General features: G+C 28.4%; 1 protein-coding gene across 2 annotated transcripts; it reads left to right on the top strand.

The window, feature by feature from the left end:
* Nucleotides 1-17291: 17291 nt before the first annotated feature.
* On the top strand, nt 17292-20811 carry LOC106771330 (cytokinin riboside 5'-monophosphate phosphoribohydrolase LOG7). Of its 2 annotated transcripts, none has more exons than XM_014657293.2 (7): nt 17292-17474; nt 18507-18604; nt 19282-19312; nt 19420-19519; nt 19669-19739; nt 20208-20351; nt 20464-20811. In XM_014657293.2, the coding sequence occupies exons 1-7, from the start codon at nt 17367-17369 to the stop codon at nt 20551-20553; spliced, it is 642 nt and encodes a 213-aa protein (XP_014512779.1). In that variant the 5' UTR covers nt 17292-17366; the 3' UTR covers nt 20554-20811. The 2 variants fall into 2 exon arrangements, with proteins under 2 accessions (XP_014512779.1, XP_022641147.1); XM_022785426.1 differs by lacking the exon at nt 17292-17474 and adding an exon at nt 17566-17930.
* Nucleotides 20812-21044: the final 233 nt, after the last annotated feature.

The raw sequence follows: 21044 nt of genomic DNA, 5'->3' as shown, positions 1-21044 counted from the left end.
AATTTTCACTAAAAATTAAGGGACCAAAAATATATTTAACCCATAAAATAATATTACTATTTGAAGTATCAATGTAATCCAATGAAATTTTCCTGCTATGCTAATCATAACTTAAACATTGCTAAAGCAATCAACCAGCCACAAGTGAGATGTGAAGAAACCAAAAAGCAATAAAACCTATATCTAAATTCTAAATCATTTAACAAATCAAAAACACCACACACAACCCCATCTTTCAACTTAAACTCGCGTGGAGAACATCTTAAGTTAATTATTATTATTAGTAGCATATTAAAGGTGGTTTTCATAATCAACACATCTAATACTTTAATTTTCTATATATATATATATATATATATATATATATATATATATATATATATATATATATATATATATATATATATATATTAGTTCAAATCCATAATGTTCAACATAATTCTAGCATCTTTGAATAAAAATAATTTAAGAGATGCAAGTTACTAGTTCTTTCTACTTTGAGGTATCTTGTTCGCAAACAACTCCACCCTAATTATGCATTTATTTTCATATTTTTGGTATTTTTGTTTCTAAAGATGGAATGATAGAGTAGTAAAAAAAATTAAAGAATTGAAAATGAAAGAGAGAGTGGTAATGAAGGTTTTGTATAAAAATTTTGAACATATTTTCTTGGAATGTGTTTATGATTGAATTAGAAAATTAGTAGAACTAAACAGAAAAAAGAAATATGATTTAAAATTAGGAAAATAATTATGAAATGTAAAAGTTGAGGTTGAGGAGTTGCAGGTCTGGATTGTGTCGAATGTCCAATCAAACTTCATTGCATTACATTTCTTCATCATTCTTCTTTTCATCGACACGACTACTCACAATAAATGTTATTTTATTGACACAGACGTCTTCTGCACTTCACCTTTATCTTTATTACGCTACTCTAAACATAGATCACAAAAAATACACACCAAGATGGGAAACAAACTCAAATAAAAAAATAATAATACCATTTACGTGGATAAAATAAAAGTATATATTCCACTTTTGTTATAGATTAAATGAAATTTGAATTTTTTTTCTTAAGTAAACCTCTTTTTATTCAATGAAAATTACTCCAATAAACTCCTTTTTACTCTAATTAAACCTATAAACTTGTTTATTGTCAATAACTATAGTTGGTTTTCAAGAAAAGTTAAATTCTGAAATATGAATAGTGGGAAATGAAGCTCCTAAAGGAAGAATTATGACATGTTTTTACTTACCAAATTACAAAAAAAAAAAAATAAAGAGGATATAATATAGAAGTAATAAAAATATTTAATATGATTTTACTATTAAGTTTTTAAACAATAAAAATATTAAAAGGAATAAATATTAGTTAGTAGTGTGTAAAATAATCAATAAATTTAAAATAGTAAAATAAAGAATGTATATAGCCGGAAAATTTTATTTAAATTTCTTTAAAGAAATTGCTGATGTTGTCTTTTTTTCTCTTAATAAGTCTTCGAGAGCAGACTAATTTGCTTGTAATGCTATAATTATACGCTTAACAGATGAGAATAGAATATTTAAGAACAAGCTGTTTTACTCCTTTAAATTTAAGATAAATTTAATTTCTACTCCTAGAATAAGAAAAACATTTTTAGTCCCTCGATCTTTAAAAAAATATCTAAATAAGTATCTTTCAAGTCGATCATGATAAAAAAAATATAACATACCTTAAGTTATGGTAATAATGACAATGTTAATCCCCTATTTAGTGATGAACTTTAACATCTATTATAACTTAAAAACCTGCCAATATTTTTCTTGAAAGTTACATTACATATTAATATCAAATAAAAATTATTTAACTTTCAAAATTTAAAAGATTAAACATCTTATTAAATATTTATAAGAACTAAAATTACACGTTGAGAAACTATTGGAAATAAAAATGAATTTAAGTAAAGAAAAAATAAAAAGAAAAGGCTTAAATATGATTTTGGTTTCTTAACTTTCATTTAAAATTGTAATTAGTCTATCTTCAAAACTTTGGTCTAATTTAGTTCCCTAACTTTAAAAATGTATGAATTTAGTCATTTTAATTAAATTTTGTTTCACGCACATTTCATGATAGTATTTGGGTTATTTATACTGTTTGACTCATTTTTATTTTAATATTAACTGAAAAACGTTTTTAAAACATGAAATAAAATTAATAAAATTTGATTAAAAAGATTAAATTTATACTTTTAACATTTTGAAAATTAAATCAGATAAAAATTTTGAAAAAAAACTAATTTTAATCTTTACTAAAAGAAAAACACAAGAATGTGGTAATTGTGATGTAGAAAGTGCAAATTTTGGACCAAAGAAAAAATTTAAGAACTATTAATAATGGTTGCGTTTGACACCAAAAAGGAAAAGAAATAAAGATGCCGTGTTCACAGAAAAGTATCATACATGTCTACTATAAAAGAAAAATTCATGCATGCGTTCAGAATTCAAACACTTATCCAAAATTGACAAAAAAAATTGGCAAAGTGTAACAACATTACACATGGTTGGACACACAAGAACCGAGAGTGACAGGAGAAAAAAAAACAAAATGAAAATAGTGATAAGTTTTTGCAAACAATAAAAATAACAAATATAATAAAAGAAAATTAATATTTTTAACATGAAAAAACTCTTTTTATATAAGAAATAAAAGTTAATCAATTAAATTCTGTAACATCGAATACAAGAAAATCAAATCAAAATAATAAAAAATATAAATAAGTTTTATAATCAATTCCTATATCAAAATAATAATGCTTTTAAATATAAAAACAAATAAAGAGAAACTTAAAAAAAACGGGTTTTTCTAACCACATATCTTAAATATATTGCGAATCTTTTGTCACAGTTTAGTTTAGTTTAACGGTGAACAAAACGAAATTATAATTTTATCAAGGTAGTTTAGTGAATGTGCTAATTTTATTTTTCTTTCTCTATTCCATTATAAAATTTACATTTTTTTTTTTATCCTAGTTAATAATTTTTGGGAATTAAAATAATATATTCAAACTAAGCATAGTTTTAATATTCAATTTTCATGCAAAGCTACTAGCGTTCATTATTTCCACATTGCAAGAGCGTATCTCTTCACATGAGATGTTACTTTGCATGTGAACAAATATATTAAACAAGGACATCATTAATAACCACTAACAACATTGGTCTTGACTTTTTTTCTCGATGAAAAGAAAAACGAAAATGACTATATGGTTGTAACACTTAACTGACGAGAGGCCTACGAAATTGGTAAGGTTTCATTTTCCTTAAACAATATATAGGTGTATCAATGAAGAAAATATGTCCTGTATATAAATTATATACGAATATATTTGTATATAAATCTAGTTACAGTCTTTTTATATATGTTTTGATCGTATATAATTTATATATAATAACACTTTATATACTGATTTAAAGGTTATATATGAATTTTGGTCATATATAATTATCATTTTTGTTAGTATTATGTATACATTATTTTGAGAATGTGATGTATATTAGGTGAGACCGAATTATACATACTTTATATAAACATATATAATTTGATGTTGAGATACATGACATGTTTTAAGTATGATATACATCCTTTGTAGAGGGTAATCTAAGATGGATAACCAAAATGCATGTATATATGTTGGTTTGATGTGTATATATATATATATATATATATATATATATATATATATATATATATATATATATATATATATATATAAAAGGTAGTAGTAGGTCTTAGGTGAGAATGATAAACATGACACTAATTTAAAAAATATATTATTGTTTCATTTGATAATTAGTCATTTAAATAAGAAGTTAGGTGAAGAGAAGGAAAAAGACTTACATTTGTTAGAAAGTACATCTAGTTTCTCAATTATAAATGTTTTTTTGTCACTTAGCTTGAGGTTTCTTTCCTTGATTTTGATGTGTTAGATATTAATCTCTGGCAAAAGTTGTTTATAATGGTTATAATCTTTTAGAAGACATCTCATATTTAGTCATGATGTGATAAAAAATATTTTTTTTGTAAATTTTAATATAGACATGATAATTGAAGTATGATCAATATGATTTTACGTTATTTTTATTAATTTAATTTATGTAGTTATATGTTGAGGCTATGATTATATTTGATTTAGGAAAATATTCTTTTATATAATAATTTTTTACTGAGAGTATTCATTCTTTACTTCCATGCGGTACTTTATCTCCGACACTGAAATCCTAAAAGCAACAAGACATTTGCATTTTCCAAACAAAAGTCTGCCTTCGTTGAGAAAACAGGTTGGTCCACAGATCACCGAAATTATTGTTTTGAAACACATATGTTGAGAAATACAAACACATGGTTAATGGCCGTAGCTTTCATCGTCACAATTGTGTTAAATCCCACGCCATATTATACACATTGAATATGAAAAGAGGTATTAGTTCATATTGAAATGGATGAGGATAACTATATGAAGAGTTTCTGTTTCCGTCGAATGTCATTTTGTTCTTTGTTCCAAATAATCTATCGGTATAAAGGGATAATGATTTCTAGAATACATTTTCACGCTCAAGTTAGAAGTAAGCCTTTAATAATTTAATTGTGAGTAAAAGTAAATTTATCTCGACATTAAATCTTTATTTATAAAAATTATAAAAATTTGACTTATTAATTTATCTCTTAATGATCATTAATATGAACTTTAACCACATAAAAATAGTCATTATAATATTAATTACATCTTGACTCGCTTTAACGATTCTCAAAACTAAACAATTAAAAATACTTTCTTGCATTTCACCCGTTCGACCTTACTTTCCAATTTGTCATTATCATCTATCGAGTCTAAATCTATGTAACAATATTAATATTAAAATTCATTAACCATGATTTTATAAAATTAAATAATATTCTTTCCGTTAATTTTACCACTGTATATAAAAAATTAGAATTAAACTTACTACTCACCATTTTTTTTTTCAACAAAACATCATAATTTTCTATTTACTACTGTTTGAACAGTTGATGTACGTATTAAAATGTGACACAACCAAGCCTCTGAACAGTCACAATACTGAAGATGAAAAGAAGATGATGAAAAGTGAAAGGAAACAGGAGCACGAGTCGGTGAGGTTGCCGGCGCGTTGCTGCACGTGCACATTATAACCGTAGCTTCCAACATCAACATCTGAATGGTCCCACGATGTTCCTTTTGATGTCTGAGTCCGAAGACACTTTTGATCCATCAACGGCTACAACTCCTCCACTGCACCAATCATTCTTCTTTCTTCTCAACACAAACTCTTGTTTGTCATCAACGTAGCCTACACCTTCGTTGTGTCGGCAAACACATCCTAACCAAACAAACTCAATCCACACTATCTGCCTCTCACAATTAATTCTTATCATTTTGTTTTCATTAATCAACAATTAATATATTAACCTAATTACGTTTTCTTCTAGTCCCACTTTCTAGGACCATATAATACTTTATTTATGATTATCATTCCTCCCAATTTTTTACTTTTATATCTATGATATTTCGTTTACATAACTTTTTCTTATTTATTTCAAAACTATTTTCTCTATATATAACTGCTATAACTATTCCATTTCATTTCACTTTTCATCATCTTTTACAAGAAATAAAAAGATAAGACCATTTGAGATATATTTTATAAAACTCGTTGTTTCATAGTTTTCTAGTTATAATTTGTAATAACAATAAATAGTAATAGTAATAATAATCTAAATTATTTTAAAGTTTTTCGAAATTTTGAACAAACGCTTATATTTTTCGCTAATTACTTCTATATCAAAAATACGTTTTTATAGTTTTTTAATTAGATAATTTTATAATCTTTATACTTAAAACTAATTGTATACATTTTTCTCCTAAAAATAATTATTGTAATATTTTTATAATCATGATAGATAAACTAGATTTCAAATTAAAATAAAAAATCTACAATCAAACTTCAATAAAATAGATATACTTCAAAATAATAATATATTAATATTGGAACATCTCTTTCTAACATCTAATAAATTATAAGATTAGTAAAACCAAATATATTGCTTGAATATATAATACAATTATTTTAAAAGTAATTAATCTTAAAAATAAAATGTATATACAAAATATAAAAGGAAGATCTAGAGTTTTATTGTATAAAATAATTAATACAAATTGAAGAAAATTATTTTGCGTTATTATCGAACTCTTATAAAGGTGTATAAACACTTACTTCTCGTCTACTCATACCATGAAGTAATAATCGTGAAAAAGACAAACAAGTACAAGAAAACAAAAAAAGATAGTAAGATAAATTGGTGCACAAAAGAGTTTATTAGAATACAATTAAATCATATTAAATATACAAGTTAAGTGTAATACCCGTGAAAATATCTATTTTAATAAATAGTAGTAAATTTTAGCATTGTTAAAAATGAATAGTAAAACGTGAATAGTAAAAAAAAAATAAAAATAAAAATAATGAGAGGATAAGAATCTCTGCGTTGCATTATTAAGAAAGGATAAAATTTGCAAGTGGTTTTGCAAGTGGTGATTAAAATATTAATAAAATAATATTAAAATAATAAATAATATTAGAAAATAATAATTTAAATAGTAAAATTTTTGGGCTTTAAATAGCCATGGGAGGAGAGCTCATTCTGCACAAAGAGAGGAAGAATCAAGTGAGAAATCTTGAGAAGAAAGAGTTAGGAAGAAAATTTTAGAAGAGTAGGGGTTCTGGAGGATTTTCGGGAGAACAAATTCGGAGCAAGAAATTGAGTCTGAAATAGAGGTAAGGGGAGTTAACCTTTCTAAGTTTTTATATTATAAAATATTTATATTTTTTTACTATTTATGTCTTGAAATTTTGTGCAATTACTGTTAATGAAAAACCTATGTGCTTTTGAATTTCTGTGATAATATTATATGTTGTTGTTTTGAATCTGTGAATAAGAAATTTGTTAATAACACGTTGAGGAACACTTTGGCTAAGGAAAGACCTGGTACTTAAGTTGTCCATTGTGACACACCTCTCTTTCTTGGAAGTCTACTCGATGTGTTTTTAACTAATTCTTATAAAACAAATTATGTGCAGTTGAATTATTTAATGATTTATTCAATTTGTATGATTTTTGGGGATAGATGGACTTTATGATGTTTGTAGGAATTATTGAGTGTATATCATTTTTCTATTACATCTATCTGGAAGGATAAGAAGATGTCTAACCGGCTTTGCCAGATTCAACTTCTCGGTTTCCCAGAACGTTTATATTAAAATTATTTTTATGGTAGCTTACCCTTACTTTTTGTGTTGAATGTATTTTTAGACTTAATTTAAGTTAATGTATGTTGAGTTATTTGAGTCTATAGATAATCCTTATTGATTCTCTAATCTTATCATATCATTGGGATGATTTATATTTATCTCGGTAGTTAAAAAGGATGATTTCCTTTTTGCCTATGTAAGGCGAATGGTGGATTCGAGTCCTGCTACTTTTCCTCTTTCGAGAGGGTACAAATATCTCACCAAGGGTTTCTGACTTATGCTGAGTATTGTGCTTGGTGAATGGATGTTACTCACCAATGTTTTTACTCGTAAGCCCTTGAAGAACTAGGGAGATATGTCCAATACGGCAGGTGTAGGATGACACTTATCCGCGATCCATATGAGGAACTGGTTTTGGTATATACCTAACAAATGTGTAAAAACCGAGATAAATCCAATAGTTACATGTGAAATGAGAAGTGATTAGAGTCTGATGAGAAGTGAGTAGTGTCTGAAGTATACGTGAAGGTAGTATGTTTACGTTAATTATATTATTAAACATTCAAAGTATGTAAGTAAGTTTATCTGTAACTTATGTTTTTCTGTAATTGGTTAGCTCACCCTACTTGTGTGTCTACGATGATCGTATAACTCGTGTTGTTATACGGGAGTAGATGATGTTCCAGGTAAAACTGAAGACGTATAATGCGAGGATGCGTTGGGAAATACTCTTGGGGACTTTCAAATATGTATTTTATATTATGGAACGTTGTGGTTTGTAATTTTAAACTACTTTTAAGATTTGGTTTGTAATCCAATAATTACTCTTGGAAACTTTGACGACTCATTGTATAATATTAATAAATGTGTGGTTTTAAATGTGAATGCATATTTTGAAAAAAAAATAAATTGTGACACTCCGAGAAGGGGTGTTACATTAAGCATAGATTAAATATAATAAATCTTAAACACTTGACACTAGCCTCAATTATCCAAATACATGTCATTGACAATGAAACTCATTAGCATTATGCACCTATTGTCGTTTGTAGACTTTACAGAACCTAGTTTTAAGGAGTTATCACTCAAACACATACAAGGTTAATCGTGTTCGTGCTTGGGACCAAACATTGTCCATGAACTATAATCTCCTATTATTCTTCACGACATAACACATTCTACTCTATTGAGTGTGAATGGTTATTAAAACGTCATGATACCCTCTCATGGAATCCCATATATCAGGGAATACACTAAAGTTCACCACAAGAATTTCTCTTTGAGATCCCTTCAATATTATCACCAAACATATTCACGACAGTATCATCACATTCATAAAATACAACACTCATAAATGCACATGTAGTCCATTATAAATCTAGTTTTAATAGCCAAAAAAGAAAAATAGATCAAACACATAAATTGACGCTCAGAAGTGGCGTTCAACGCTATTCTTCTCATAAAACTAAGAGTTGAACAATATAGTTTTGCACTCAGTGATCTGGAGCTAAAATGCTCCCAAACTTGTAGTGCAAGATGACGCTTAGCGGTGTCTTACAATCGCTCAAAACCAAAACATTCGCAAAACGGTTAGCGACAATGTCCAACGCTCGACATGTTGAAGTTAAAATGCCCCCAAATGAATACATTTTGTGTTTTCAAGTGAACTTAAACTTGATCAATTGCTCAAATTTGTACTTGTTTCTCATTGTGTTGGTTCAAAAAAGTTTTTACACATTAAAACTCGAATAAATTTACTCAATTATTCAAATTCTAACTTCTTTCAGTCACACAAACCCAAACAATAAAGAAACACGAAACAATCATCCAAACCATACAAATCAATTCAGTCATACACATCCATCACAGTCATTAATGGACAAAACATCATATTTATCAAATTTCTGCACATTAAAATAACTAGTTTCTCTTACCTTGACAAAATTGTTCAACAAGCCCCAAAGAGTCAAGACGTCTCCTAACTTGGAGATTATTTCTTTTTTACACCTAGAGACAATGTCAAAACAATTTGACCATGCCAACAAAGACATTAAATAATCGAGATTTAAGAAACACAACACAAAAACAGACACGAGTAAAACAAACTGAGCATACAACCAGATGAAACAAAAAAGACAAAAGAAAACATTGAAAACTAACCTACACTAAAGAATAAACTAATTGATTTAAATTGAAAAATGATTTCTAAAAAAATTATGTGTTTCTACATAATTATTTATATTAGAATTTTTTTAATATTAAAATAATACACTCATTTTAGTGTATGTTCGATTCTTCCATGTGTCCCTTCCACTAGAAGCCTGCCAGGAGCCGCTCCTTGTCTGTGCCCCCGCACATCGTGCCTCTTGCACCGGTGATCACTCCCCGCCCTCGTCAGTGCCCGGGTGTCACATGCCCACTAGCTTCCACTTGGTTCGTCCTCGAATCACACCGTACTGGGAGAGGCTTGGCTCTGATACCATTTGTAACTCCCCGGCAACTTACAGGAAACTGTCCCCACACATCAGCACGAGGCTTTCCAATATGTTTTGTCCTCACTCACACACTTTTCGAAAAAACTTTCCAGAAGGTCACCCATCCCTAAATTACTCCAAGCTAAACACGCTTAACCATGAAGTTCTTATGGGTTAGACATACTAGAAAGTCTCGTATTGATGTGTAAGAACAATTAATATTCCCTATAAATTGCTGGGATATTACATTAATATTATAATATGTTAATAAAATACTAATGATGTAATTACTATGATAATGAAATATTTATAATATAACTAATTATTTATATATTTCTCTACAAATTATCGTTAGATATTGCAGAAAATTTATTACGTAATATTTTTCATTTCCTATTTTTTTTTTTAGTTTTATTTTTTAAGCTTTCATCTCTCTCCAAGTTCCTGAATAATATACTACTATATATAAATAATTTTAGTTGCTGATAAATTGTGATTCGAAATTATTTTATGATTCCAACTTTTAATTGAAAAACAATAATTTATTACTTTTTCTCCATTTAAAATTGATTGTTATGCTTTTTATATATAAAAGAAATCTCATATCAAGCTGTTATTTAAGATATAAATTATAGTTAGCTTTTACTTCCACCACGTGAAACACTGTTGTGGAGAGGAAAAAGAACTTCTCAATCTTAATTAAAGGTCGTGTCCTTATCAGAGACAAGAAATAATTTGATAGATAAGAAAATAACATTTTTTTTTCTAGTTAATTATATGAAATAGCAATTTTGGATGATTATTGTTAACGTAATAAATTTTCAGATATGATCAAAATCAAACCCAGAATTTTCTTTTTATATATATCATTTTTAGATTTTATGACCATAAAGTGTCTAAGACATACATAATTGTTTTGGAAATTATAAAAAAGTTTTCTTCTTAAAAACGAGATAGTTGGAATCTTTCCAAAAATACTTTTTCTTGAATTGCTCCCATAAACACTCTCAAACCATTTTCAATACTTTCTCAGTTTCAAAATAATATTTTTCTGAAACATCTGACTAAAAATATTGGTTAATATAAATTTAATAAAAGGTAATTTTACAATTTTTTCAACATAATTAACTAAAACTATTAGTTCAAAGAAAGAATATTAAATAAAAATCAGAGCAATGCAATAAAAGAAAGGTTGAAAACCTGATGTTTTGAAAGTAATAATAAGAGAAAAAGTGATAAAAGAAATTATATATGTGAGTAAAATTCCACTTTTGTTTGTAAGATGAAAACAGAGTTTTAACCCTTTTGTTTTGTGTGCGACTGATAATGATTTCAAGTGACTTGTGCGTTCTGAGTTTGTAAGTTAATCTGAGAAAAAGTAAAAGAAAATGTTGGAGTTGCAGATAGATAATGTTCATGGATGAAGCCATCCAATCACTAAAACGTGTTTCCCGAGAGAAGATGAAGATGGTATGAATCAATCAAGAATGAAGTGCTGTTGCATAAATCAAGCAAAAGTGTAATCATTACCCGCCAAACCGATTGATCGAAGCTGCATTCTGTCATCTGCAATCTGCTGTCTGATATCTGATATCTGCTATCTGCTATCTGCTATCTGATCATATCTGCAAAGAGTATTCACGACTTCCAATGCTTTCTTTTTTCCTACTCTACTAATTTCATCTTTTCCCTCCACCCCATAACCTAGTACCTTGCTATCTCAATGTTTTCTCTTTCCAATAACAGTCATCGTATATCCAATGGTTAAACATTTATAGCTTTTTACAATAATTTCTCATTTAAATTAGTTCATTTATAGATAATTTTTTTTATAATATTTGAACGTAGTTTACTTGTTATTTTTGTAATTAGTTCATAACAGTATTTATGATTATTATTATTATTAATTATGTAATTTTGGATCAATTACATAATAATACGTAGATGATATTCAAATGTTATAAATTATAACGACTTAATTAAATATAAATTATTGACAAAAAATGATGATATTGTCATTGTTGCATGACAAGAAACAAGGGTGACATATAGAAAAAACTGAAATAAATAAAAGCATAAAAACAAAAATATTATGAACTAACTTGACTTTTTCAAAAAAGATGTTAACACCATTATACAAATACAATGAAAATGACTGAATTGAATCCATTTACTACAAAATAAGACTTCATTTAAAAAAAAAAACAAAATAACCAAATTGATTAAAAGTAACAGAAAATAGATATTAAACTAATATTTAAACTTACTTTTTTCCTTTATTTTAATTCGTTTTTGGTTAAATTATCTTTCTATAACATCATTATCCTTTGCTCATCGTGTAACACACTGTTATGATAATTGATAAAAGTAACAATTTAAAATTTTTACTATATTAAAGAGACACATTGCAATCACATTCAATATGGTATTAAGATTACTGACATCACACTTTTTTAAATTAAAAAATTAAAAAAAAAATATAATTCAAATAAAAATAAATTTTATTCTCAAATGACATTAAACTTAAGAAAATTTAAAATAGTAAAAAAAAATAACACAATCCAAATATAATAAGTCTCGATGGTATTTTTAAAAACTTTATAAAATAATAGATTAAGTGAAATAAAATTAGGTGGTTAGTAGATTAATCTTATAATCTATCACATTTTCAATTCGGATGAGTTAAATTTAAATAAACCAAATTAAAAATTAACTCGCATAAAAATTATATTTTTTTTCTAATTTAATCTAATCTGAATTCATAATATATCGTGTTAAATATTATAATCTATTTTCAGAGCTCTAGTTAAAGCTATACATATTTATCTTCATGACATGATTTTGTTTACAAATGCTAACATCTATTTCGTTTTTTTTTCTTTACTTCAGATCAAATTTCACAATATACTTAATTTTTTACTTTGACACCAATACGTACATAAGCATTTTTATTTTAATATATATTTTACTAATAAATTATTATGTCAATTTTATAGTTTAACATACAAATATTCATATTTAAATGTTATTGGTTAATCTTAGTATTATTATTTAAAAAGAAAACATGTGCATACACATCAATAATTAATAATATTAACAAGACATGTATATGTTTTTGTTTAAAAATTTTAACCATAATTTTATGTTATTCTAACTTTTAATAGGGTTTTTAGCGCACAATATATATAAATTTTACTTTGAGTTAATTATTCATATGCACATAATTTTTTTTTATAATATTTTAAGTTTAATTTCATTTTTTTTTATTTTCATATTTTAATACCTTTTCATATATTTTTGCCGTTTAAGTTGTCTATTTTAATGAATTTCTAACGTCAGAAATTAATTATCATCATAGAATGTTTACATCGAGAACAATATATACATATTTAAAAGTTTCAAGCTAAACTTTACTTTAACTTAGTGACATGAATAACATTTTTCAACATGTTTGTGTTTTATTTATATTTGTATGGTACTTTTTGTTTAAAATATTTTAGGTTAAATATGTTTTTAGTATTTATACTTTGGAGAGATTTTGGTTTTAGTTCCTCTTTTAAACTAAGATACAATTTAGTCTTTTAATTATAGAAAACTCTCGTTTTAGTCCTTTTTATCAAATTTTTTTAATTTTATTTGTTGTTTCAAACGCGTTTCATCATAGCATTTAGACACTGTTTAAAGTTAAAAAAAATTGGTAAAAAGGACTAAAATCAGAGTTTTCTAAAGTTAAAAGACTAAATTGTACTTTAGTTTGAAAAATGGACTAAAACCAAAATCGCCCTAAAATATAGGGACTAAAAACATATTTAACCCAAATATTTTAAAATTAACTTCATTTTTGTCACATGTAACTATCTTTTTAATATTTTTTATGTTGTTTATATTTACATTTGTTTATAATTAAAAAATTAAATATCAATTTATGTTGTTTTTATTTTGTACGATACCGTATTTTAATGTTTTACATAAAAACTATATGTATTTATATATTTCATTTTAATGTAATATATAATTCAAAAATTTAATTGTAAATTTTAATCATATAAATTTCAATATATTATTTTATTACACACCGCAGATCGTATTAATTTTATAATTAAAACTAAACAAATTCATAATAAAATGTTATTTGTAACATTCTATTTTAATAGGAATACTATTAAATGAATATTACATATACAATAATATAACTATTATAAGAAAGAAACAAATGAAAGATAATATCTACACCTGTAGATCTATTCGACTTCTCTACTGAATCTCATCGATCATCTATCACTGGAGTAACTAAAAAGAATGTCACCCTAAGCTCATATCAACAAGGTGATCATCATAAAAGAGAAAATATATCCAAAACACAAACAACACACAAAAGTAAAGGTAAGCTAGAGTATCAAAAGTTTACACATACCATTTAAAACAATGACCATATACATGCATGTTATGAATCAAACACCACTGACATTTGTCCCTTCCACTTGAAACCCTTTACTATCCGGATATATGTATTGATATCGAACTCATGGGGAACCTGCACCTGTGTATGGTGGAGCAACCTAGCTCGGAAATAATAATAATAACCACATCCTCAACCACTACCAATAATTCCATACACCAAGATTAATCTGTCAAACATCTATGGCCCTAACCAGTGATCATACACTGGGACCTCATGCTACTTTCCATGACATAATCACCCATCTCTACATGAAATAGGGTTATGGAAAGTGTCAGGATCATCCCTAATCCAAGAGCCCCTGCATTAGTACATAACACCCCACAACCAACTTAGAATATTCCTCCTTGGAATTCCTTTCTCACATGGTACTTGAACACATCATCATCACATCACATCCATAATCACATTCATACTTTATTTTCATGCCACATTGCATATTATCATTACTCATATAATCTCATGAATTCGTATACATCATCCACAGTGAAACAAAACATAACTTAAAACCACATAAGATCAAAGAAGAAAAAAGTGAACATCACAACTTGGACTAGTTGCTCAGCGAACCCACTCGTTGAGCGACCCAAAGTTCTCTCACTTGGTGACCCTGTTCGTTGTGCTAATCCTCTAGATAGTACCTCCAAACCACTCACTTAACGACCCAATTCACCAGTAGAATAAAACTCTCAATGGCAACAGATCCCAACCTCTCGCTCAGCGACTTGACTCGCTAAGCGAATCCTCTAGACAATGACCCATACTCATTGACCTCTCACTGAGCGACTCCACTCAATCAGCGAGTCTACATAATTATGCAGTACGAAAACTGAAGAATTATCACGCCAAACCACTCTTGACCAATTGCATATATTTTTCCCAACTTCTAACCCTCCTAGATTGTTTTATGTACTTAATTATACTTAACTAAGTGTGTCTAAACTCTTCTAACATCAATCCGAACAATTGGCCTCAATATCTCACCCAAAAACTTACAAAAACTCAACTTATAGGCCCAAACTAAATTTTACTATTGTAGCACAATTCTAAGTAACTTAGGGACTCTAATAAGTCCCAAATGACTTACCAAAACTCTTCAAGCTGCCCATTTGAGCACATAACCTCTAACTCAATATTTCACTAGTTCACTTCCTCAAATTGAGTTCTAAACCAAGTAGAACTCTACCTTATCTATCACCAGACCTTCTCCCCACATATTTCATCCATTTAAACATCTTAATCACTCACAACACACTCAAAACAGACTTCACATACTACAAACCAGTTCACAAGACTTCCCTCATAGTTTTTCACTTCCTAAGACATTATTTTAGACCAAAATAACCTATAACCAAGAGTAACCCTTGCTTCTAATAATTCCATCATCACAATTCACTTTATCAATACCCAATCCAACTTCCAAAATATATACAAACATATTCAACATAATATTCACTAGTCATTATCACACAAAACATCCACCACATGATTAATTACTATACATCCAATCATAAAACAAAATTTTACTCAAATAGTTCAATATTCATCATACCTTCTCTAACATGCACAATTAACATAAATTAAAGAAAAATCTAGCTTTCCTTACCTTACACCGACAATACAAAACTCTAAGAACACCCCGATTACTTCTCGTACAAGAAATTTCTAAAAAAACCTACGGATCACCAATTGGCGATTGAAGACAAAATCTTAGAACCCAAATTGAATCTATAATCAAGGAAGAAGATCAATTGATACATGCAAAATAGTTCATCTTTGCATGATCAAGGATCAAGAAAAGGGATGAAAACTTACTTGCTCTAAACACCAAATTGATCAGATAGAATGGTAGACCTTGATACCGTGATCGTCTAGGCTCCTCCTGATCATCAAATAGATGATTGGAGATCAAGAACTCTTAGAGAGAAGGTAGAAAACTCTAGAAAAGTGGTTTCTAGAGAGATTTACGTTTTAAAATAATGGAACTCGTTTCTAACAAAACTATTTATAATAAAACCACTTAATATTAAAATAATCGAGTCTCACTATTTTTAGACTATCATTACTTCTAAAAATACCATTTTCTGGGTTTCACATTATTATTTAATCTTTTATTATTATTATTATTATTATTATTATTATTATTATTATTATTATTATTTATATTAGTATCAATTGATATTGCTATTATTTTTATTATTAGCATTAGTATAATCTATTTTCATTAATTTTATTGATATTATTAGCTGTATTTTCTATAATAAATTATTTGAGCTTAAATTTATTTTTAATTAATTTGTTATAAAAAATATCCATGATTAACTATTTAACTTTTTTATATTACCAAACTTTCCATTTAAATATTATACTTATAACTATATAATTATATCACTTAAATATAATTATCTAAATAAATTATTTATTTAAATATAATAATTATACTAGTTTTTTAATACAAATTAAAAAAAAAAAAACACAAGGACCCGTACTAGTTTCCTAAGAAAATGGAAATAAGAAAATTCATCATCGATGAGTCCTGACTAAATTCTTTCAATAAATTATTACATAAATTTTTAGCCAACAATCTTAAGAGCAAATTGTTATAAGAAGCCGTAACATTATTTAAAAAAATAATAATAAGATTTTGAATCTGTTCTTATTATATATAATTTTTTTAATCTATTTTTTCTTCGATACATAATTACGATCCGCCCTCATTTATATTTAAAGAGAGAGAGAGAGAGAAAATATAAATTAATAAGATACATAATACTATACATATATATACAAAGTATGAAAAGAGATTAATATATCTGTGCCATTATTATTTGAATTGTAATGAATAAACTCCAAAAAAGGATAACATACACAATACACATCATCACACACGGTTTGATTTCGCTTTTTCTTGTTGGGTCAATGACTCAACGCGAATAAAAACAAACCGTAAAAGAACAATAGAAAAAGCATTTTTGTCATTTAAAAAACTCTAATAAACGAAAGGCATGAAGGGCCACCATTTATATTCTATATATATACATACTCATACAAGTGCTTCTGCATTATCAAGTGTTATCACATTCCAAACCCTTTTGTTTCCTTTGAAAACTTCACATCACACACCACAAATGGAAGAAACCAAATCCAAGTTCAAGAGGATTTGTGTGTACTGTGGAAGCAGTTCTGGTAACAAAGCCAGTTACCAAGAAGCTGCTGTAGAACTTGGCGAAGAAATGGTAATTTTACTTCCACACTCGTAGTTTAAACTTTCACTTTTCTACCAATTTCACTTTCACCACCTTCTCTTAATCTTCTTCTTTAGATCATAAGTCCTTTTCAGATGAAAAAGACACCCAATTCTTTTTATCAATTTCTGCACTCTTTCTTTCCTCTATCTTCACTTGAGCTCAGTAAAAAACCAAAAGAAAAACGGTTTAGACTTAAAAGCAGGCTTAAATCTTCATCCACTTCGTTTTGGGTACCTAGCATTATTATATTTTTGTCCTATTAGCTATTACTTTAACCATGTTCAATGAACTTGCTTCATTTAAGGGTATTTGAAGCCTTTTTTTCTTCAAAGACTGCGGCAGTTTCTCTCCTCCTTTCTGGGTTATTTTATTCATATTTTCTCCTCTTTCTGAACTGTGTGGTGTTTGTGTTTTCCTTTTGTTTTCTCATTCTGTAAGTTTTAGGTAAGAAATGTAATCTTTAAGGTCTCAACTCTTGGTTATGATCGATGAGGAATGAAAATGGTTTAGGTTAAAAGTTTGTCATGAAAGAGAGAGATTGCAAGCTGGAACCTGCTGTCAGTTGAGCAGCTTTCTTGCATGATCTATGTTATGCTTGTAACATGTTATTTTTTTCTTCTTCTGTTTCTTTTTTCTATCAACAATTTTCCAACTGAACAAAATAAAAATAGAGAAAGAAATGTTGTGTGCGCGTTTCAAGGAGGATGAACGTGCAATTCTGGCATGATTGCACTATGAAGCGTGCTCTTAGCCTTTGGCATTCCCCACAAGCTTCATCACCTCCATGATTTTTCCCTCTAGTCGAGGGGTAATTTTTATTTGCACCCTAAAATGATTTTTCCCTGTCACCAAACTTTACCATTGACCACTTACAGAATATACTATAGTAAATTTATCAGTATTTTATTTGGCTTCTGTCCAATAACTTTAAGCTTGTTTTTTCTTCCATCATGATGATGATCAACTCAGTGACACGTGTCTAACTGGTTTGGTTTTCAATGTAATTGATTTTTTTCGTAGGTTAAGAGAAGGATTGATTTGGTCTATGGAGGTGGTAGCGTGGGGTTGATGGGTCTAGTTTCTCAGGCAGTTCATGATGGTGGGCGCCATGTTCTGGGGTTTGTTCTCTCTCTCTCTCTCTCTATTAATCTCACTCTATGTTTATGTTTTATGGTATGTAGACCACCTTAATCATTCTGTTGATTGATACAACAAAGTGGGTTATGATGTTTAATCCTTCTGTTTTGCCTACTGACCCATGCGTGTTTTCCTGTTTCCTATGAAATGTGTTGTGTTAAGAACATCATTGGATAAAAAAAACTGCAACATGGGACATTAAATTTTGCCTCTTTGATTAAAGCTTCCAAATGTTGGATGTAAGGGAGCATTTTGGATATAAATAAAATACAAGTTTACTATGTGTGGTGGTTAATGTTGCTTTATGTTGCATTGGAGTTGTTAAAAAAGAGGGGAAAAGGTGTTAACCTTTACCTATGGTTAGAAGCCTTTTGAAAAGCTTTGCTCTGTTGGATAAAAGTTTAATGCCTTTTGGCCCTTTTAACGGTAGAAAGTTTTTTCTCAGGAATTGCAGCCACACCATTGGCTTCAATTTTATTTTACTTTGCATGCACTTTCTAGACATGCTTAAAAGTTCATCATCTTGAGAGGAATTCAAATTGGTCTTTGTTTCTTTTGTTATTTGTTTATCGAGATAATCATTTTTCCTCTTATAAAATAGTTCCACTTCTGTCTTTTGACTGATGGTGTGCATCATTGACTCGGTTTTGTTTTGCAGTGTTATCCCAAGAAGTCTCATGCCAATAGAGGTAAATAAATAACTCTTTTCTCTTTATACTATGCTGTCTGTTATGGAGTGATTACATAGTATAATGCTGAGAGTAATTTAATAATGCTTATGTTGGAATAAATACAGATAACTGGTGAACCTATTGGTGAAGTGAGAGCAGTATCTGATATGCATCAAAGGAAAGCTGAGATGGCTCGTCAAGCTGATGCATTCATTGCTCTTCCTGGTATGGATTGTAACTGATAACTATATTGACACGAACACAAAACTGAAACTAACGACATAGTCATGTGAAGTGGGGATTTTGTGTCTTTTGACTGGTAGAACATCAACACATGTTGCTGTTACTCATGTCTTGTTGTTTTCAAACACTAGGGGGGTATGGAACACTTGAAGAATTGCTTGAAATCATTACATGGGCTCAGCTTGGAATCCACAGCAAACCGGTATGAACTATTACTCCTCAGCTTTGTTATGAGATTTGACAAAGCTGTGATCGAATTTCTTATGTGTGAATATAAAAAAAAAAAAAAAAAAAGTAAGGAAGAAGTCAAATCTCGTATTATTTGTAGCACTTGTTGCCTTAATCAACTTGGCTTCCACATGACGCATGATATTACGCATTCATTCACTATGTTCTTATTATAATGTCGTAATTTATATGGATTAGAGAAGCGTTTTGTTGATAGTTAAATAGCCTAAACCTGAGAAAGGAACCAACACATGTGGGGTATTTAATTGAAGATTCACATGAGATTTTGTTTAGTTAATCGTTGTCACGTTACATTATTTGATGGTTCTCCGTTTGAATGGGAGAAAGATATAGAAAATGATTGAGGGAAACGACACGAATTTTAAAGTTAATGGTCAATGGTATGCATATGTTGGTATGATTAAGAATTTTTGTGGTGCAGGTGGGTCTGTTGAATGTGGATGGATTTTACAATTCGTTGTTGTGTTTCATTGACAAGGCCGTTGATGAAGGCTTTATTTCTCCAAAGGCACGTCGCATTATCGTGTCAGCCCCCACAGCCAAAGACTTGGTTAGGGAGCTAGAGGTCTGTAAAAGATCGTGTTTTTTAAGAATTAAGATGGTGATGATGGTGATTATCATTAATTAGAGTGGCTTAATCAAGTGGGACAATAATCATATGATGTTTTATGAAACAGGAACATGTACCTGAACGAGATGAAGTTGTGTCCAAGTTGGTGTGGGAAGAAAGACTAAGTTACGTGCCGGAATCAGAAGTTGCCATGTGACTCATATCTTGCGAACTTAGTTTTTGGGATCTTTTCTATCATTTTGTTGTTCTTTTTTTTTTTTATGTATTTTGGGTACATAATAATATAGGCAATATATATGGGCATAGGAACTGTAGGATCATACATCATCCTCTTGTTTTGCTTTTTTTTTTCTTCCACCTTTTGTTGATGCCCCTACTATACAGAAAAGTAGGTCAAAAAATATGGAAAAATCATCAGTTTATGGAAGTTAATTAATTAATTATCTTATCGATCCTTGCTTTTTGGTTCTTCTTCTTTCAGACTTCCTTAATTTTTTATATTACTGTCAAAATTAAAATGCTTGTAATTTACCCTTTAAGATAATTTAACCCTTTGACAACATTATAACTCTTTAATAATGTAACTCAATTATTCTTGGATTCGAACAGAAGAAGAAAAAGATATTAAAAGAAATGCTCTATCGTCATGTAACGTCATCTTCAAGGATTCATATTATATATATATTT

Source organism: Vigna radiata, chromosome 8 (genome assembly GCF_000741045.1).
Source record: "Vigna radiata var. radiata cultivar VC1973A chromosome 8, Vradiata_ver6, whole genome shotgun sequence".
NCBI lineage: Eukaryota > Viridiplantae > Streptophyta > Magnoliopsida > Fabales > Fabaceae > Vigna > Vigna radiata.
Note: the sequence above shows the minus strand (reverse complement) of the source record. Positions and strands in the feature narration are given on the sequence as shown.

Excerpts from the sequence above, each read along its gene's own strand:
- LOC106771330 (XM_014657293.2), top strand. The coding sequence starts at position 17,367 with ATGGAAGAAACCAAATCCAAGTTCAAGAGGATTTGTGTGTACTGTGGA. Across the intron at positions 19,313-19,419 it reads GAAGTCTCATGCCAATAGAG|ATAACTGGTGAACCTATTGG; the intron begins GTAAATAAATAA and ends GAATAAATACAG. Across the intron at positions 19,520-19,668 it reads TGCATTCATTGCTCTTCCTG|GGGGGTATGGAACACTTGAA; the intron begins GTATGGATTGTA and ends TTCAAACACTAG.